The sequence below is a fragment of the Lithobates pipiens genome, unplaced genomic scaffold (genome assembly GCF_037356315.1).
Source record: "Lithobates pipiens isolate NorthernLeopardFrog02 unplaced genomic scaffold, aLitPip1_a1.2 Scaffold_16, whole genome shotgun sequence".
Taxonomy (NCBI): Eukaryota; Metazoa; Chordata; class Amphibia; order Anura; family Ranidae; genus Lithobates; species Lithobates pipiens.
Window position 1 is genome coordinate 591,464,346 of NW_027507748.1, and position 21,961 is coordinate 591,486,306.

Sequence of the window (21,961 nt, forward strand, 5' to 3'; positions counted from 1 at the left end):
TGGCATAATTATTTTTGTACATCATTTCTGAATGAACTTTGGGCATTGTCATATGAAATTATATGAATTCAACACAGTAATGTCAGCATACATGTTACACACCAATTAGTATACTATTCATTTTATAATGTTTAAATAATCAACACTGAGTCACAATTTTTCACATGTGCGGCACATAGACTTTTAATCAGTGACACTATATATTCTTTCACAGATACGTTAGGCACAAAAAATTCTGGTTTAGCGCCATAACTTACCATTTATACTCTTTAAATCTAACAACCCCCCCCCCCCCATCTAAGGTGAGGAGGTTTAGGTAAAGGTAGCTCTAACCCACTTATTTATTGATTTAATAATTTTTATTTTTTTCTATTCACTTGCATCATTTCATTTCCTTTAACCACTTACAGGGTGGGTAGTCTGTAGCGCGACTTTGTTTGTTTATTTTATCATTGTATATAGGAAGATGTCCCTGAAGTTTTATTGAAAGTTTGCTGAAGTCAAGTGGGCATTCCATAAACTCCCATCCCTATCCAAGTTATTAATCCCCTAATAGACAACAAAATCAAAGTCACAGACTCTTCTCTGTTTTTGGGTGCTTGTGAAAGAGTGGGCGATCCAAGTTCATTAGCAATCTCTATGGAGTGTGCTACATAGCCTTAACATGAATACAGTTGAAATTCTTGAAATTCAATATTTTGATTGTTTTTCTAAATATTGGGCCATTCCAAGTAGAACCATCCTGTAAGGCATTACTGGGACATATGCAAGACATTGTAATTATTTCTTGTAATAACATCGGCTCATATTGCTTATACTAATATAACATTGTTTTATTATATTATTAGCCACTAGTAAAAGTGTCACAGCTTTGAAAATATAGATGGGTTACTGTTTTATTTTCTGTGACAAACGGATGAACTATTATCATTAAACTAAAATTATAGGAAGTCATAACAATGTCAATATTACTAACTACACCCAGTTTAGTATAAAAAGGAGCCTAGCAAGTATCAGAACATTGAACATTGCTCTGGAAAGTAGACAACACATTGGATTCTCTGTATATCAACTCTAAGAGGAGATCCATCATGTCTCACCGCTCTATCTTGGCCTCATCTGGACACAAGCACTTCAGTTCTGGTTCTGTTTGTTTGCCCAAACATTCCAGCTCACACGGCTTCTTATCACACTCGTCTAAAAATGTTCACCAGACCCAGCATTGTTTCAGCAGCAAGAGTGACCATTCTGTTGGGTCAAAGGGACCTAAGATTTCAGTGGGAAGTTTCCATTTAGGGAAAAGTGGACATGGACATGGATCTGGATTTGGTATTGTTGGACATGGTCAAGGATTTAAAGGAATGTCTGGTTCTGGAGGGATCACAGCAGTTACTGTAAACCAGGGTCTTCTGGCTCCTCTCAATCTGGAAATTAACCCAAACATCCAAAGAGTTAGAACAGAAGAAAAGAACCAAATTAAAGGCCTGAATAATAAATTTGCCTCCTTTATTGACAAGGTGAGAATTGCCAAGTTCATTTATATTGAAAGGAAAAGGTTTATGTATATATGATTATGTGGCCAACAATATTTATAAGGTTAAAAAAAGGCACATCAAGATGTATGTGTTATGTTCTGTTTGATTAAAGTCCTAAAGTTGTGTCCCTAAATGTACAATTAATTTAGCATGAACAACCAGTGCCGTTTAATGTTATCATGTATGGCTGTCCCCACAATAATCTACCGGTTTCTGCAAATTACTTAAAATTATTTCCCAGTATATACTTTACTTAAAATGTCATACACAGAATGCCTATGAAAATGTACTGTATTTAATATAGTGAATATGAATTCAATAGGGCTGATTTACTAAAGGGTTAGAGAATTGTAATTCAAAAGTTGTGTTAATATTCACCTAAATTTTTCAAACACGAGAAAAGCACCTGCACATGATTGTATATTTATAATTAACGGGAATTAGATTTTTACGATATTGAATAATTGAAGTAAATATGCACACACATTTTTTAGTGAAGATTTTTAACTCATTTAGTAAATCACCCTCATTGACTTTAAATTAAAGTATGAAAACATAAGTTCTTCAGCCTCCTAAATGAACCCATTTCCACATGAGTGATATGCAGTTCATTCTAGTGAACTGTTCTATTAATGGAAAAATAGATGTGTGTACTCTGTACTAAATTATACTGTCCCAGTCAAAGAACATGGAAAATATTCTAATAATGTTTTTGCCATTCAATCTGGCTTAGTTTCATGTGAAATTGTGTATATTATTGTATGTTACCCATTTCTATACCCATAAGCAATTATTTTATACTCTCAACACAGGTAAGATTTTTGGAACAGCAGAACAAGATGCTGGAGACCAAATGGTCTTTTCTACAAGAGCAGAAGACAGCAAGATGTCAGATTGAACCTCTGTTTGAGGCTTTTATTGGCAACCTCAGGAGACAGCTGGAGAATCTAGAATGTGAGAGAGCGCGTCTGGATGCAGAGAGGAATAGCATGGAGGGCACTGTAGAAGAACTAAGGAGAAGGTACCAATACTATTACACATTAATGCATAAATGTATGGAGTACCATGCATTTACCGGTAAAGCTTTACCCTCTCCATGTTTTGGGTCCAGGCTCAGACTGGCAATATGGAAATTCTAGTATTAGGCCGCGTACACACGGGCGGACTGTTCGCCCAACATTGTCCGCTGAACAGTGTTTGGGCGGACAGTCCGCCCGTGTGTGGGCTTTCAGCGGACAGTTTCAGCGGACAGTTGGACGGACAAAGTCTTTCGGAAATTCCGAAAAACTGTCCGCTGAAACTGTGTTTGAGCGAACAGTCCGCCCGTGTGTAGGCTACTTTCGAAATGAGCAAACTGTTCCCGCTCGGAAAGTCCGCCCATTTCGAGCGCGTGTACAGGTAGGCGGGGCCCGCGAAGGAGACGTCGCGGGCTCCGCTGCCTGGAATGGGCTTAAAGGGGAACCCCAATGCCGAAAAAAATCGGCGTGGGGGTTCCCCCAAAGTCCACACCAGACCCTTGTCCGAGCACGCTACCCGGCCGGCCAGGAAAGGGGGGCGAGCGAGCGCGCCCCCCCTCCTGAGCCGTACCAGGCCGCGTGCCCTCAACATGGGGGATGCCTTGGGGAAGGGGGGGCCGCGCGGCCCCCCCACCCCAAAGCACCTTGTCCCCATGTTGATGAGGACAAGGGCCTCTTCCCGACAACCCTGGCCGTTGGTTGTCGGGGTCTGCGGGCGGGGGGCTTATTGGAATCCGGGAGCCCCCTTTAAGAAGGGGGCCCCCGGATACCGGCCCCCCACCCTATGTGAATGAGTATGGGGTACAATGTACCCCTACCCATTCACCTGTGAAATAAAGTACAAAAAAAAACACAACACAGGGAAAAAATATTTTATTGCACAGCTCCGGGGGTCTTCCGTCTTCGGGGGTCTTCTCGCCAGACTCCTCTGCTATCTGTGTGTAGCTCTTTTGCTAGCGGAGGAGTCCGGCTTTCTTCCTCCCTGCCGCCGGCCTCTTCTCCCGACTTCGGGGGTCTTGTCCCCCTCTTCGGTTCTTCTGCCGGGCCACCGCGCCTTCTTGTAGCTCTTTTGCAGGCGGTGGCCCGGTCTTCTGTCGCCGCTGCCTTCCGTTCTTCTGTCGCCGCCTTCGGTTCTTCTGCCGGGCCACCGCGCCTTCTTGTAGCTCTTTTACAGGCGGTGGCCCGGTCTTCTGTCGCCGCTGTCGTCGCCGCCGCCGCCGCCGCCTTCCGTTCTTGTTCTTCTTCTTGTTCTTCTTCTTCTTCTCCTGGAGATGTTGACTCGACGAGCTCTCCGGCCGGAATGCCAGGGACACGCTCCGCTGCCACTTATATAGTGACAATGGGGCGGTGTCACATGGTATATGTCACATGGGTTGGTCACATGGTGACCCCGCCCCCTTACGATGTCATAGTCCCCATGTGACATCAACCCATGTGAACAACCCATGTGACATATACCATGTGACACCGCCCCATTGTCACTATATAAGTGACCGCACAGCGCGGCTCTGGCATTCCGGCCGGAGAGCTCGTCGAGTCAACATCTCCAGGAGAAGAAGAAGAAGAACAAGAAGAAGAACAAGAACGGAAGGCGGCGGCGGCGGCGGCGGCGGCGACGACAGCGGCGACAGAAGACCGGGCGACCGCCTGTAAAAGAGCTACAAGAAGGCGCGGTGGCCCGGCAGAAGAACCGAAGGCGGCGACAGAAGAACGGAAGGCAGCGGCGACAGAAGACCGGGCCACCGCCTGCAAAAGAGCTACAAGGAGGCGCGGTGGCCCGGCAGAAGAACCGAAGAGGGGGACAAGACCCCCGAAGTCGGGAGAAGAGGCCGGCGGCGGGGAGGAAGAAAGCCGGACTCCTCCGCTAGCAAAAGAGCTACACACAGATAGCGGAGGAGTCCGGCGAGAAGACCCCCGAAGACGGAAGACCCCCGGAGCTGTGCAATAAAATATTTTTTCCCTGTGTTGTGTTTTTTTTTGTACTTTATTTCACAGGTGAATGGGTAGGGGTACATTGTACCCCATACTCATTCACATAGGGTGGGGGGCCGGTATCCGGGGGCCCCCTTCTTAAAGGGGGCTCCCGGATTCCGATAAGCCCCCCGCCCGCAGACCCCGACAACCAACGGCCAGGGTTGTCGGGAAGAGGCCCTTGTCCTCATCAACATGGGGACAAGGTGCTTTGGGGTGGGGGGGCCGCGCGGCCCCCCCTTCCCCAAGGCACCCCCCATGTTGAGGGCACGTGGCCTGGTACGGCTCAGGAGGGGGGGCGCGCTCGCTCGCCCCCCTTTCCTGGCCGGCCGGGTAGCGTGCTCGGACAAGGGTCTGGTGTGGACTTTGGGGGAACCCCCACGCCGATTTTTTTCGGCGTTGGGGTTCCCCTTTAAGCCCATTCCAGGCGGCGGAGCCCGCGACGTCTCCTTCGCGGGCCCCGCCTACCTGTACACGCGCTCGAAATGGGCGGATTTGCCTCCTCCTTACGTGGGCGAGTCCGTTCATTTCAAAAGTTGAGCGGACTGTTTGGCAAACAGTTCGCTGAAACAGTCCGCTCGTGTGTGGGCAAGTCCGCTCATGCAAATTTTGAGCGGACTGTTTGCCGAAACTGTTTGACGAACAAGGTTGGGCAAACAGTCCGCGCGTGTGTACGCGGCCTTAGTCCTTAATACCTTGCATCCAATTCTTAAAGCAGAACTAAGCTCACAAGTAAACTGCTTCTCAAAATAAGGGTATACATTTGCATTGATACTGTATTTTGTTTTTTAGGAACAGGTAGTGCTTTCATTTGGTAGTCAATTTATATATATATATATATATATATATATATATATATATATATATAAACTTTTTTTTTTCCCAAGACAACATTTACAGAATTGAGAGTGCCAGATATTTATACAAAATATTTTAATTAAAGTCTGCTGATTAAAATCATATCAGTGCAACTTTCAGGTAATGTAGCAATATGGTAAAACCCAAAGTGAACATATACAATTTAGGAAAGCTCTATTCCTTTTTGATGCTACAATGCATGCAGGGCGGAAATTGGTATGCAGAAATAATTTGCGCAATATTACAGGAAGATTAAATCTTGTTGATGTGGGCACAAATGATTACAATGGTGACTTTTTCATATTTGCCCCATATTATAAATTAAGATGACACTTACATTAGCAATTGATACAAACATCATCCCAATCATCCGACCATCATTGTTGTAAGGATTTTGGAAGGGAAAATTATTTTTTGTTCAATTCTAATTTACATTTTTTTTACATTTATTTTTCTTTATGATTGGGATCTGAATCTATTAACCTCCCTGACGGTATTCCCAAGTCTGGCTTACCTTCTCCCTCGGATCCAGCGATGTACGAGCGAGCTGTGTCTCGCTCGATCTATCACATCGCCGATCTCCATGCCCTGCGAGCATCCTGCATGCAGTTTTATATAATAAAAACTGTTCAAAAACCGAGCAAATTTCAGTGTTTTTGTTTTGATTACATTATTGAATAATTTTTATTATTGTTATATTATTATTTGGTACAATTATTTATAATTATTTATTATATTATAATTTATGATTTCATTTTTCAAACTTTATCATACCCGGGATGTCTGCTAGACTCTGGTTTGGACAGATTTAAGTGAGTTATTCCTAAGAATTACAAGACTACAATATAAAACGCCAAATTTTCATGCAAAATAATGGTACCGCTTTTAGCACCTAAAATCCGAAATAATCGTAACGCCAGGGAGGTTAAGCAGAGACCAGATCCAAACCCTCATGCAGCAGCAGATCATTTGTAATAGTGATCTATTTCTTTCTGCAACAGCTCTACCTGGGCCTACATACTAAGAGTAAGTGCATTGATGTGACATGTGACGACATTACACTTCTGATGTAAATACTAAACAGAAGCATAGGGGTTGATTTACTAAATGCAAATAGACTGCGCACTTTGCAAAGTGCAGTTGCCCCAGAGCTTAGTAAATGAGGTAAGGCTTCACTTTACAAAGAGTGCTCAATCATCTGCAAGGAAATAAAAAAGCATTTTTGCTTGCACATGATTGGATGATGGAGGTCAGTAGAGCTTCTGCCATTTAATAAGCTCCAAAGCAATTGCACTTGCAGAGTGCAACTGTACTTTTCAAAGTGCACAGTCTTTTTGCCTTTAGTAAAATCAACCCCATAGTGTTTCATTCGTTTCTGCAGTGCGCTCCTAAAGAAGTGACTGTAGAAGCATTGGAAGCCCAGGAGATGATCATTCCAGGGCTTAGAACTGAATGCTGACTGTCATTGACAGCCTTTAGTTTCAGCCAAAACCCCTGCTGGGACACACAGGAGCTACTGATTCCCAGAGACATTTCAAAACAGCACCGGGACAAATAGTCACTCTACTCACACCATTTTAAATTGGCACTGGGGACTCAAGTGGTTTAGTAACAGTTCATAATTTACAGTTTGTTTATCATGTAAAGGACATATGAGAAAATAAAAATATGTATTTTTACAGATATGAAGATGAAGTCAACAGAAGAACAGGTGCCGAGAATGAATTTGTTTCTCTGAAGAGGGTAAACATTTTAAAATTAGTCACATATTTCTGTATTGTCTGTTAAAGCAACACTAATAACACAAATAACTCTGTATTTTTAACTTTAGGATGTTGATGCTGCTTTCATGAACAAAGCTGAACTTCAGGCCAAGGCCGACTCCCTGAGCGATGAGATCAGCTTCCTTAGGACCCTGTATGATGCGGTAAATAATGCTCCTTTTGGGTCATAAGCACATTTCTAAATGTAATTTATACTGCTGTACTGTAGTTTCTGTACATATTTTCTAAATTTTCAGGAAATCAATCAACTCCAAGCTCAGATTTCCGACACTTCAGTTCTTGTGTCCATGGACAACAGCCGAGACCTAGACATCAATGGTATCATCGCCGATGTCAGAGCTCAATATGAAGAGATTGCTAACAGAAGCAGAGCAGAGGCTGAAGCCATGTACCAATCCAGGGTGAGTGTGTTATAATTGGAGCTACAAGGCAACAAATCTCATCATGCATTGTAATTCAGAATAGATGTAAGCAACTATGAATAGCTGAATAGTTTGAATAAGTGCTTGAGAGGAATATAGTATATGTTCACCACAGCCGATATTCTGTCATGGTTTATTTTAAAGCAATATATTAATTTAATGAGACTTACGCTGTCAATACAGGTACCCAGTGTTAAAACACCATTGGTGTGCTGCCACCTGGCAAGATTGAGGCCATCTCTATAATAGATCATAATTTTACATTTTGATTTCAGCCAACCCTTCTCCTTACAAAATTACATAATATGCCATGTATAGTTCTGCCCAAAGTCAATATGCATTTAAGAGCATCTCTTCCCTCACAAAAAATGTATTACCGTATATACTCGAGTATAGGCCGACCCGAATATAAGCCGAGGCCCCCAATTTACCCCCAAAAAAACTGGCAAACTTATTGACTCGTGTATAAGCCGAGGGTGAGACATGCCTGTCCATCCCTGTGTGTGTGTCCGTCCCTGTGTGTCCGTCCATCCCTGTGTGTGTGTCCGTCCCTGTGTGTCCGTCCATCCCTGTGTGTCCGTCCATCCCTGTGTGTGTGTGTCCATCCATCCATCCATCCCTGTGTGTGTGTGTGTCCATCCATCCATCCATCCCTGTGTGTGTGTGTGTGTCCATCCATCCATCCATCCCTGTGTGTGTGTGTCTCCATCCATCCATCCATCCCTGTGTGTGTGTGTCTCCATCCATCCATCCATCCCTGTGTGTGTGTGTCTCCATCCATCCATCCCTGTGTGTGTGTGTCTCCATCCATCCATCCATCCCTGTGTGTGTGTGTCTCCATCCATCCATCCGTGTGTGTGTGTGTGTGTGTGTGTGTGTGTGTGTGTGTGTGTGTGTCCAGCCTACCTGTGTCCCGAGCCTCCGTCCCGTGCCTTGCCTCCTTGCCTCCGTCCCGTGCCGTGCCTTGCCTCCTTGCCTCCGTCCCGTGTCGTGCCTTGCCTCCGTCCCGTCCCGTGCCGTGCCTTGCCTCCGTCCCGTCCCGTGCCTTGCCAGGATCGCCGCTCTTCATCGGCGCCTCGGCGGCCATACTACAATTCGAAAGCCGCGCCTCCGCCTCCGCCTCCGCCTGTGATAGGCGGAACACTGAATTTCCCAGCAGCCTGTGTTCCGCCTATCACGGACATCGTCTCATCCTCGTACTACGGACGAGGATGAGACGATGTCCGTGATAGGCGGAACACAGGCTGCTGGGAAATTCAGTGTTCCGCCTATCACAGGCGGAGGCGGAGGCGGAGGCGCGGCTTTCAAATTGTAGTATGTCCGCCGTCTGTCTGCTCGATACGCTGATCGAGCAGTCAGACGGCGATGACTCGAGTATAAGCCGAGGGGGGCACTTTCAGCCTCAAAAAAGAGGCTGAAAATCTCGGCTTATACTCGAGTATATACGGTATATTGTGTTTTACAGCTCTTTAGATATGGTGCCTGCATTTGTTTTAATTTTGGCCTTTTTCCTTTTTTTCACTTGGTAATATTGCAAAAAACACAATTCTTTTCCCTCCCTCTACTGTATCTATGGAGTCATAGTTTTTACTATGACTTCAAATATGTCTTCCTCTCCTTTTCTCTTTACATTACATGTTAGTGGATGAGATCCGTAGTTTACAGAAGGAAGAAAACATTGTTCGTGTACTCATTTCAACTCACTAGACGTAACCAAGACACCGCATTTCTGGCAAGATCAGCAGACATTTTTTTTACTTGCTGAAAATATTTTTAGCATGAAAATGGAAAATTAATGCAGCTACCACATCAAAGTACTGGTAATCTGAAATGTACATCTTTTTTTATTTTGAGAGAGGGGAGTTAGATATCATTTAAACATCTGTGTTAATTTTTTTTTTCTGGTGATTTCGTCTACTTATGATAATTCAATTTAAAATAGTGTCGTCATTTTATATCTTAATATATTAAAAATATGCAGATTCCTACGAGACATGAGACTTCAAATAAAATGGTGCATGGAATAACAAATAGAATTAAAACATTTGGTTTCCACAAATATTCAGAATTTTCTTCTTTTTTTATTATCTACAGTTTGAAGACCTGCGAATGGCAGCTGGAAGAAATGGAAACAATCTGCAGAACAGCAAAAATGAGATTGCGGATCTCAATCGAACAATTCAGAAGCTTAAAGGTGAAATTGAATGTGCCAAATCCCAGGTATAAATCCAGAGTTTTTTTTATAATTTTATGGTCAACTTAACAATATTGTTAGCACCTCTGATTTAAGGTTATTAACAGTTTAGATGAATGTTTAATGTTATCTTTTTCCAGATTTAAACATGCCAGAAAAATCTTTTGCTTCCCATTTACATTTTTATCTTGAATATATAAAAAGTATAACTTATTTGTAATATGTAATTTATTGTTTTCTTGTTGATATAAATAGAACATTCTCAGCACTTGTTTGATTGAGATCCTTTTTGCTCATGTATGTTTTGTCAAGCTTATTGAACTTAAATAAAACAAAGCAGGTGATACTCAATTTACCAGAATAAAAAAAGAATGCATGTTATTTAATCATTTCTAGCGTGCTGCACTTGAAGCTGCCATCAGGGAAGCTGAGGAAAGTGGTGAAGCTGCGGTCAGGGATGCCAAGCAAAAATTGTCTGAATTGGAGGCTGCTCTACAGAAGGCCAAACAGGACATGGCTCGCCAACTAAGAGAATACCAGGAACTGATGAATGTTAAATTGGCTCTGGATATTGAGATTGCCACTTATAAGAAAATGCTGGAAGCAGAAGAGCACAGGTATATATTTCAGATGTCAGGCAAGGAACGTGCTAACTGGAAGATAAAACAAAGAGATTACTTCATCAGTCTTCTGCTGCTCTTTTAATATCCATTGCCAGGCTTGGGGTAGGGAGGTGGCCTAGCTGTGTTATTTAGCTACATCAGAGAAAAGTCAGGTCACCAGGATGACTGTGCTGTGTGGCAGAGCCAGAGTGTAAATTTCAGTATGGACATCAAGAGTATTATTAGACTGGGGGTCTGCAAAAGTTGTAGATTCCTACAGACAGAAATATTTTTTGCTAATCTGTCACAATGGGGCAGCAATATTCAAATGGACGGTTACTGTATGTAAGGGTCAGAACCGAGGAGTGTGCATTTTCTTTATATGTAAGAAATACATTTTAGTTCTCTATTTCCCAGGTAGCAAATATAACTTGCCACACATTTGTGGCAGTGTTGATTTGTAAGTCTGTTAACTTGCTGCACATTTTCACTGGCAAGTTGTACACTTGCAGAGCACGTGAAGCACAAGTTCTAGTTGACACTTTTCCACGCTTTGTTAGCAAATTTATCTATACCAAGAGCAAAGTTGCAGTGGTGAGTCTACAGCAAGAACTCTGCAAGTCTACAGCATGAAAATTCAGCCACAGTGACCCCTGTGGTGGGATGACTATTGCACAACATAACTGAACCAGTACTTGCAGCAGACTTGCAGAATGTTTGCAAAGAAAGTTGAGCTGGGGTCATACAATGCGGACTTGCTGCAATTGTGCAACAAACTTGTGAAGCCTGGCAAGTCTAGCAATAGTTTAGCAAGTCATTTTCAAACTTGCAGCACAATTGCTTGTTATCTGGGTTTTTTGCCTGATAACCTGTTCATTTGTTATTTACCACTTAATGTTCAGAGGTGTAAGAAAAAATCTTACAAAATGGAATTCATGCTAAAATTCTGTTAATTTTTCTCTTTTTTCAGGATAGGTGCAGAGGGACATGTAAACATTTGTAAGTAAAACAATTTGTTCCATATATAATAAAAATGTATGTGCAAATTCATGTTAATGTGATTTGTATGCCTCCCACATTTAGTGTGGAAATATTTTGAATATAGTTTACTTACTAATGAATAAGTTATCATTTCGATTAGTTATTTTTGTCACAGATACTATACTCTAAACTAATATGTGTTAATGTTTTGGGGATTTATATTTTGGAGATGTGCAGTTTCTAATTTCAGCCAACCACAGACTATCTGGAACTAACTACACCTATTTTTAAATTCTAAGATATAGAGACAAGAGGACTAAGGAGGGTGGGCTAATGAATCTTTAATTAAAGTATACTTGCCCTTGAATGAAAATTTGAGTAGACTTGCTGGATTCTTAATAGCGCGTTGTCTTCTGAATTACATTGCCTGAACATGTATTTACATATTGCCTGGAATGGCAAAGCTTACCATATTGACATAACCTATCCATTTGTTTCAGCTGTCCTGCACTCCAGCACTGGAGGAAAACACCATTCTTTCGGAAAGTCCCATGACCACCACCACCAACACCACGTACACCAACATCATCATAAGGGAGGGTTCAGCTCTAGAAGCCATGTCCCCATAAGCAAGCATCACTCCAGTCATGGACATCACTGCTAAAGTGAAGACTTATATACAGAGATATGATGAAGCTGCTCAATCGATGCATGGCATCAAAAGCCTACATAGAAATATAGAAATCTCCTTTTCATATTATGTCTATATATGAATTAGGGGTGCTGGCTTGTTTATTAATGTAGTCTAAATATAATGTTTGCTATATATATTTGTGACATTGTATGCTGTAAAATGCTTCAATAAACAGTAATCCATGTACCTGCATCTGCTGTAATTATAAATACTGACACTAGCTGAAATTACATTTCCCACAGAACATTTACAATAGTTGATGATTTACAATTCTAATTTTGATCACTGAGAGTATAAGAATGGATGAAGAGACAAGCTTAGCTCCTTCCCGTTTATATCATCCTAATTTATACAGAAAACACATATTATGCATGTCTACTAAGCATATTTTACCATTGCCAGTAGTTCCTGCCCCAGTAAAGTCTACTGTATATTGTCCCACTCACACACTTTAGTGCATGTCCTGGTAGATGCAGATTAACCAGCCGCACCAGAATGGGGCTAACGATCAGCTCTAGAACAATCTTTCTCTACCAGGGTTCTGTGACACCATAGAATTCCTGCTAAGATTCCTTGGGGTTCATAAAGTTTTGAGCAATTTGGAATTGATTTCCCACATATACTGACCACCATTGTAAAAAGGATAATTTTACATTGACCATCAATGAAAGGACAACCTTTTTTCACCAACTACTAATGTCAGGGAACACCACATGTGTTACTGTTTGTAGTTCTTTTTCTGTTACTATTATTCATTTCATTTTAAGATTATTACTCAAAATAATGTTGATGTATAGAACAAAGGGTATATCAAATTGAGCTTCTCTGGGTGTCAAATATTATAGGTAAGTTACATTTTTTAATCTTTTTTGATCGTTTTTGACCATAGTAATGTGCAATAGCCTGCAGGTATAATGATTATTATCAGGGGTTCCACAAGACATGGACAATATTTGAAGGATTATCCCAGGGCAAAAGAATGAAAAAATATCCAAAATATTAAGTGCACTAGCAACCCGCCCCCCTCTGAAGCTATGGGGAAGCCATAGGGATGTCCACGTGCGTCAGAGGGGGGCGGGGTCACCCAGGGACATCCGTTGTGGCCCCTCCCTCAGCTATAAAAGAACTGTCACCTGAGAGGATGGTCATTATCATGGGTGCCTCCCTTTAAGGCAGATTGGTGGTGGCGTACATTTTACTTGAACATCGGGCTCATCCCTAGTTGTCTTTTCTCATTTCTCTAGTTTGTGTTTCCTTAGATTAGGGCATGTCACTCGTTTCCGAAGCGGTCAATTCACATTCATCTCTCCACTGCCGCATGTGGGTTCAGTGCATGGTAGCACCCCTTCATTAGGGATGGGACCATACCAAACTCATAGCTGAGTTTTATCGCTGGTGTACCCCTTTCCCGGCCTCAGCTGGGGGGGTAGTACTTTTAGGTTGTTATTCCCAACACCTGTCCCAACCTCTTCCATCCACCAGCGCAAAACATGTTTCTATGCATGATTTTTCAACCCAGATTCATGCGGTACTTAATGCGCTCTTATGTCCATGATACAGTTGTTAGACAGGATGGAGGAGATCAAAGCCACTCGGTTTGAGCAGAGGTGTCAGCTGCGACCCACGGCCCCTGCTCTTCTCAGTAAACCTGCAGGTGATGTTGGAATTTCTTTACAGTGGAATGTAGAACCGGGGGCAAGATTGGTCACAGGTGATCGATCTGGCCAATTGTTCTTTATCCAGAGTATTCCAAGGGCTTCTACCAAGGGTGGGAAGGTTTCATAGGTTCATGTCTCAGGCTTTCGCTGCATATTGCCTCGGCAATTTGGCCTCATCTGCCAACACTATCAAGTATCTATCAGGTGACCAGTATTTCAGGTCCCTACAAACTCCTGTCAGTCTGTCCATTTTTTTCAGTTCACCCTCTCTAAGCCATCATAAGGGTATTCAGGGAAGTCAGGTCACACACGGCTATCAGTTACCAGCCAGGTTTTTATGGTGTTTCAGATTTCCTGTCTCCTACCATTAGCGCAGTTCCCAGTTAGTGCTCTAGGCAGTTCTCTTTTACTATGCGTACAACTTCCCCATCATTAGGATAGATGGATAAGCCAGGGGTTCATGGCTATATTACTGTACCACAGTAACGGTGTCGGATTAAATTATTTGTCCTTCTCTGCAATATTCCTCAGGTCTGCTATTTCTCCCTCTCCCCATGCATCCTCTCACTACAAACAGTTCATTCTCATGTCCAGGTTACCTCCCAAACTAGGCTTGAATCCTAAAACCCTTTTCCGGATATTCGTCTGGATCGGAGGCAACTTTCGTAGGCCTTGTACAGGGGGTCCCTTCTTTATCATCAGGTACTGATGGTTGTTGCTGGCCCTTTTTTTTAGCTTTCACATCACATCTACTTTGTGTCTCTTTTTTGCCCTCTTTTAGGCATACTGACCAGCTAGGCCAAGGCCAGGTCTTGGTAGTTAGGATTATCGCATTTTCCAAGTGAAGACTTTGACTACAACTCCTCCTCCATCAGATCCTTCGTCGACTCTTTTCCGGGTTCCCACCCACCCATTCCCCCATACTTTCATAATTTAATTTACACTTCATACATATTCATTCAGGGTATGCCCTCTTTTAGGCATACTGACCAGCTAGGCCAAGGCACACCTTGGTAGTTAGGATTATTGCATTTCCAAGAGAAGACTCTGATTACAAGTAAAATTAAATACTGACAGAGAAAAAGTTACAAGTGAACCCAAGACTCTAATGCTGCAATATTGTAATGGTGAGCAATTGCTCAGGATATGAACTGAAATGCTGAAGGAAAGTATCAATTCACCTCCCTCCAATTTCTAAATACATAAAGATTATTTCAGGAAAATAATTTTCACTTAGTAAATGAGGTGCAGCTCTGGTCACTTCAGTCATACAATCTTGTACAAGTAAAAGTTATTTTCTTTAACTGCTTCAGGCCCAAACCATTTGGCTGGCCAAAGACCAGAGCATTTTTTGCGATTCGGCACTGCGTCAATTTAACTGACAATTGCGTGGTCGTAAAAAACAAAAGGAGTGAAACTTGCGCTTGGTAAAGAAATAGTTGATATGGGAAAAGTCAATTAAGAAAATAGCAGCTGAGCACAAAAAACCAGATACTAGGTCCAACTAACAGAAATGTGAAAAACTTTGCGTGGTCGTGCCAAGTGGCTCTCAAACAAAATTGATGTCCTTTCTTTTCCACAAATAGAGCTTTCTTTTGGTGGTATTTGATCACCACTGCGGTTTTTATTTTTTATAAACAAAAAAAGTGTGACAATTTTGAAAAAAATTCATTATTTTTTACTTTTTGCTATAAAAAATATCCCCCAAAAATATATAAAAAAAGAGTTTAGGCTGATACGTATTCTTCTACATATTTTTGTAAAAAAATTCACAATACGTGTATATTGATTGGTTTGCGCAAAAGTTATAGCGTCTACAAAATAGGGGATAGTTTTATGGCATTTTTATTACGATTTTTTTTTTCACTAGTAATGGCGGTGATCAGCGATTTTTATCGTGACTGCGACATTATGGCAGACACGGACAATTTTGACACATTTTTGGGACCATTGGCATTAATATAGCGATCAGTGCGATTAAAAATGCATTGATTACTGTAAAAAGGTCACTGGCAGTGAAGGGGTTAACACTAGGGGGAAGTGAAGGGTTTAATGTGTGTCCTAGTTTGTGTTCTAATTGAAGGGGAATGGGGATTGTGCAGGGGAAATAGCTGTTACTGCTCTGTATGAACAGACAATCTATCAGTTCTCCCCTCAGAGAACCAGAAACTGTGTTTACACACACAGTTCCAGGTTCTCCGTGTGCCCAAGCGATCGCGGGAGCCCAGCGGTGATCGAGGCCACCGGGCATTCGCATCGGCTCGGGGAGAGAGTGGGGGCACATGTGCACCGCCGGAGGGCCACAGGGCGAAGCGACGTTACATAATGTTGTTTCACCCAGCTGTGCCATTTTGCCGCAGTGCAACTGTGGCGGCTGATCGGCATGTGATTAATTTCCCTTACACACAATTAGATATTCAAAGTGCATATAACCTTTCATTTTTCACTAACCTAGGTGGATAGTTTATATTGTGGTTTACAATAAATGTCCATACCAATCCTGGACAAAGGTATATTAGATGGTCACCTTATAAGACTGAGTAAATGTGAAGTTGAGATATAAACCTTACCTTTATGATATTCAGTTTTGTTAAAGGACTGCGTATCATAAATATTTGCATTTCTCTTTGGTAAATACTGTTTTCAATTTTATCATCTTTTACATGGAGACAATCATGGACAATACCTTTACTATGAGATCATAGTGTTCACTGAAAGTGTATGTGGCAGGGTAAAACACAGGAAATCAATTGAGAAACCGAGTGGTGTCACCCTATAACAGGAAGTACCAGAAAAAAGACCATGATGGCAGGATCACCAGATAATATTTTAATGAGAGTTAAACATAAAAAAATAAAAATAACTTTGAAAATACATGTTTCTTGTACAATATTTTTTATTGAAGTTTATCAGAAAGAACAATCACAAGGAAAAAAACAGTACCTGCCATACATTAGGAAAAGGGATCGCATGAATGGGTACAAATGATAAAACAGTAATAACAAACATGCGTGAATAATGTAATCTATTCCGAGCGCTAAATATAATGTAGGGAGTATTGTCCAACACCACCAGACACCCCATATGGGAACAAACTGCGTCATGAGGGGAAGACAGCACAACCAACCTTTAGCTTCAATAATATTTCTTATTCAAACAATTATATATATTTTTTTATAAATTCTTTATTTTTATAACAAGGAAAATGTTACAACATTACACCTAAATACATCAATACAACATATCCTCTATTTCATCACAATCTTCCTCTCAGAAGGATTAATTAAACAATTATATTTGCAGGTATAAGGTAAAGTATAGGCAAACAATGGTCCAAGTATGAACTAAACATGAGTTAGAAACAATACAATAGCCAGTGTCAATGAGCTATAAGAGGGTTATGCAAACAGGGAGATACAGATCATTTATTCGGTCTAGGGGTGTAAACCCAGAGATCTAGGGAGCTATCGTGCATACTACTTTTCAAAACTACAATAGAACAGTATAATGAGATAAACATGAGATAAACAGATATGCAAGGCTTAGCAACATTGTGAGTCTGACCTGGCAGCAGGTTTGAAGATAGAGGTAATTCGTAGGATGGTAGCTACCTAAAAAAGAGAGGTAGGACACACAAAAAATAGGAATGGTATAAAGGGGGGGGGGGAGGGGGGAGAGTGGTAGGGGAGTAGAGTGGGGAAGAGTGGAGGGGACGAGGAGATGTGTGAAACCCCAGGTGTGTGTAATGCCGCGTACACACGATCAAACAATCGGGTGGAAAAGTCCGGCAAACTGAAGTCCGCCGGACAATCCCCCCGTGTGTAGCCTCCGGCATACTTTTTTGACCCGAAAGTACGGCGGACTTGGAAAGTAGTTTTGCACTCCAATCTTCCCGCCAGACTTGCATTTCGGCGGACAATCCGGCCGTGTGTGTGCCAGTCCGCTGTACTTTTGAAATGAACAGACTTTTCCCGCCCGGAGAAAAGTCCGCTCATTTCGAACGGGTCTCCAGGTAGGCGGGGCCCACGAAGGAGACTTTGCTGGCCCTGCCACCTGGTATGGACTTAAAGGGGAACCCCAACGCCGAAAGGAATCGGTGTGGAGGCCCCCCCAGGTCCACATCAGACCCTTTTCCGAGCACGCTACCCGGCCGGCCAGGAGCGAGCGCCCCCCCCCCCCCCCCTGAGCCGTACCAGGCCACGTGCCCTCAACATGGGGGTGCCTTGGGGAAGGGGGGTGCACAGCCCCCCCACCCCAAAGCACCTTGTCCCCATGTTGATGAGGACAAGGGCCAGAGGATGCTGGGACTGTGACATCATAATAGGCGGGGACATGATCCGGTGATGTCCCTATATAAGTCACTGTGCGTCCCGTCAGAGCCATTGTGAGCAGAGGATCCGACGAGGCAACATCTGAAGAGAAGAAGAGAAGAAGAGAAGAACAGAAGTGGCGGCGGCGGCGACGACAGCGGCGACAGAAGACCGGGCCACCGCCTGCAAAAGAGCTATACGAAGGCGCGGTGGCCCGGCAGAAGAACCGAAGAGGGGGACAAGACCCCCGAAGTCGGAAGAAGGGCGGCGGCGAGGAAGAAAGCAGGGCTTCTCCGCTAGCAAAAGAGCTAAAAGAAGATAGCGGAGGAGTCCGGTGAGAAGACCCCCCCCGAAGACCCCCGGAGCTGTGCAATAAACTATTTTATCTTGTGTGTTGTGTTTTTTTGTACTTTATTTTACAGGTGAATGGGTAGGGGTACATTGTACCCCATACTCATTCACATAGGGTGGGGGGCCGGTATCCGGGGGCCCCCTTATTAAAGGGGGCTCCCGGATTCCGATAAGCCCCCCGCCCGCAGACCCCAATGGCCAGGGTTTTCGGGAAGAGGACCTTGTCTTCATCAACCTGGGGACAAGTTGCTTTGGGGTGGGGGGGCCGCGTGCCTCCCCTTCCCCAAGGCACCCCCCATGTTGAAGGCATGCGGCCTGGTACGGCTCAGGGGGGGGGCGCTCGTTCGTCCCCCCTTTCCTGGCCGGCCGGGTAGCGTGCTCGGAAAAGGGTCTGATGTGGACCTGGGGGGACCCCCACGCCGGTTCCTGTCGGCGTTGGGGTTCCCCTTTAAGTCCATACCAGGTGGCGGGGCCAGCGACGTCTCCTTCGCGGGCCCCGCCTACCTGGAGACCCGCTCGAAATGAGCAGACTTTTCTCCGGGCGGGAAAAGTCCGTTCATTTCAAAAGTAGGGCGGATAGTACGCCGTATTAATCCACTGAAAAAGTGCCGTGTGTGGGCAAGTAGCCCGTTCGGAAAGTCAGACGGACAGTCTGGCGGGAAGTCCGCCAGACTAAGTCCGTCGGATAGTCCGCTACGTGTGTACGCGGCATAAATGGCATTAGTTAGGCCGGACAGGAAATATTTCAGAGATGATGCCTCTTATAGGAGCAAAAAAAAGATTTGTCAAAATTGGGTGGGAGTGTATCACCCAGGGGGACCAAAGGGTTTTATATCTTGCAACTCTGTCGGAAATGACAGCCTCAATTTTTGCGTGGATCATTTTTTCTGTGACCTTGTTTTTGACCATAAGGACACAGAAACTGGGAGTCTTCCAAGATTTGGCGGTGAATGTCCTAACTAGAACAGGGGCTAGCAGGTCAGCAAAATGTGTCCGAGAACCTGTCAGTGCTTGGGTTCTTATGGGTTTTTAGAGATTTTATCGCTAGCAAAACCTCCTCAGTTTTATAGGGTTTCAGAGATAGTTGCATTGCATTGACCAAAGAGAAAGTAAAGTAGTAGTTGAGTGAAGGGATTCAGCATGAGTGTAAACAAAAGTATCATCGCTTGGGTCAAGAGTAGCAAACATGTTTCAATTACTTATTTAAATTATCATGTTTAGATCTATTTTAGTATCATGTGTTTTCATATTATAGTATTTCGAATGATGGTATGGTGACCATCACAAATGGAGTATCACAATGTAATTTACAATTACATCCATGAGTAAGGTAAAATCTCCTCAGTGACGACAAATATACAAAAGTTTTCCCAGCTTTATCCAAAACAAAAGTGAAATGATTTTTATTTTTATGCATCCAAATTAATGGGTACTAAAGATAAGCTGCGGATGGAGATGGACACAATTTGGCATCACTCACCTGAGACATATGGTATATTTACAAACTGTTCCTTAGAACCTTTGAAGATCTTCAAACTAGCTTTCAGTTATGAAAAACTTTGATGGCTACACTCTCATACCATGCAAAAAACGGCTTTATTTCTGTGTCACAAATCCAATACTGATAAGCAGGGAGAGGACAAAAATTATTTTACACGATAGTTCGTGCTTTAAGGTAGACACGTTTTACACGATAGTTCGTGCTTTAACCTCCCTGGCAGTATGATTAGTTCTGATTTTGTATGGAAATTTGGCGTTTTATATTGTAGGCCTGCAATTCTTAGGAATAACTCTCTTACATCTTTTCAAACCAGAGTCTAGCAGACATCCCGGGTATGATAAAATTTATAATATAATAAATAATAATAAAAATTATTCAATAATGTAATCAAATCCAAAAACACTGAAATTTTCTAATTTGCAGAATTGTTGCTGTCATTAGATTTAGTGTTTGATGACGAATTTCCCCACAAATCGCTATCGCTCAGTTCTGCAAATGATTCTAATTTATTATTGCTGTTTTCTAGTTGGTCTAAAATCACTTTTGACATAAAGGGACAGTTTTTGGTTGCTATGGGCAACCTTCCAGGCAGAAAAAACAGTATTTATAATATAAAAGTGCATTCAGGGCACTGGACAGACCACTAGGGACAAAGGGGGTGTGTAATTTTTTTATGTGTTTTGTGTGTTTTTACTTTTTTGAATTTGGCGCCGATCTCCGCTCCCGTGGGCGTAACGTCGCAGGGAACGGAGCTCGGCGGCACTCGGGCACTGTGTGAATCGAGCGGAGGACAGCTCGGTCACACAGCGCGGAGGACATCGCTGGATCCAGGGGACAAGGTAAGTAACTCTCCCTGTATCCAGCGATGCGATTCCGAGTCTGGCTTGGGGTTACCGCTTATGGTACTGAAATCCCAACCCGAGCCAGACTCGGGATCACCGCCAGGGAGGTTAAGGAATGCAGTGTACACACATATATATATATGACAGAATTGGATGGAAAAACAAGTGTACACAATCTATTTACTGCAAACATTACTCTAAATGGAACACGTGTAGAGCCCGCCAGGAAGTCGGCGCAGCGATGCGCTAATCACAGGCAGTGAGACATTGCCCCGATGTGCGGCTGCAGAGATCGGGCAATGTCTCACTGCCTGTGATTAGCGCAGCGCTGCACCGACTTCCTGGCGGGCTCTGCACGTGTTCCATGCAAACACGCCTGAGCTCATCCCTAACTCTAAGCTTAAAAAATGTACAGTGAAAACATACAATCATCTCAGTCACATAACGAAATTTAAATAGACCACAGCACAAAGATGGGGCTCACGTTATGGTAATACTCTTAGCCCTTGTACACACGGTCGGAGATTCCGACAACCAAATCCATCAGAGTTATTCCAACGGATTAATTCCGGACGAGGTCCGGAAGTGATGTTGCATACACATGGTCGGACTAAGTTGTCGGAATTTCGGGTTGCCAAGAACGCGGTGACGTAAGCCGTGTACGGCGAGCCTAGAAAAGGGAAGTTCAGCACCACATCTGGCACCCTTTGGGCTCCTTCTGCTGATCTCGTGTGCATCGCGTGTTAGTAGAAGTTTGGTGAGAGACGATTCACGCTTTTCAGATTTGTGATTCAGTTCGCTACTTCTCTTTAGTTTCTGCTTGTCTTTGCGTATCTGATAATCAGTGCGTGTAGTCAGCAAGTATTTGTTTCTCATTGTGGATTATATCTTGGTATAGTATGCTTTGATTTGCATTGCTTATTGTCTGCTTGCTTCTGCTATTCAGGTCGTTCCTTCAGGCATTGCTGTTTATCGGTGCTTTCTGTTGTCCATTCTGACCAGCCGACCATTTTCAAACCATGTTTCGTCTACGTACTCGTCATAGAGTTTGTGCTGTGCAGGGGCTTCGTGTTGGGGTTCTTACTTTAACATAATGAACAGGGAGGGGAGGCGTTTGTGGACCAAGAATTGGTTGCGCCAGTGTGACCAGTTCTCGCACATGCCTTTGCTCCGTGAGATCCGGGAGAATAATCCTGATGATATCAGGATTTATCCCTGGATGACGGACCCCGGTTTTCACCG

The 21,961-nt window shown here is 43.2% G+C and overlaps 1 protein-coding gene across 1 annotated transcript; it reads left to right on the forward strand.

The window, feature by feature from the left end:
* Positions 1–1,038: 1,038 nt before the first annotated feature.
* Positions 1,039–12,215, forward strand: LOC143983822 (keratin, type II cytoskeletal cochleal-like). The gene is made up of 9 exons (XM_077483919.1): positions 1,039–1,517; positions 2,348–2,556; positions 7,063–7,123; positions 7,212–7,307; positions 7,401–7,565; positions 9,681–9,806; positions 10,177–10,397; positions 11,353–11,381; positions 11,864–12,215. Exons 1-9 carry the CDS (start codon positions 1,092–1,094, stop codon positions 12,025–12,027), a joined length of 1,497 nt encoding a protein of 498 aa, XP_077340045.1. The 5' UTR covers positions 1,039–1,091; the 3' UTR covers positions 12,028–12,215.
* The last annotated feature ends 9,746 nt before the right edge of the window (positions 12,216–21,961 follow it).

Bases quoted from the DNA above. Each gene is read 5' to 3' on its own strand.
- LOC143983822 (XM_077483919.1), top strand. From the start codon at position 1,092: ATGTCTCACCGCTCTATCTTGGCCTCATCTGGACACAAGCACTTCAGT. The intron at 2,557-7,062 runs GTACCAATACTA...GTATTTTTACAG, and splicing joins GTAGAAGAACTAAGGAGAAG to ATATGAAGATGAAGTCAACA. The intron at 10,398-11,352 runs GTATATATTTCA...CTCTTTTTTCAG, and splicing joins CTGGAAGCAGAAGAGCACAG to GATAGGTGCAGAGGGACATG.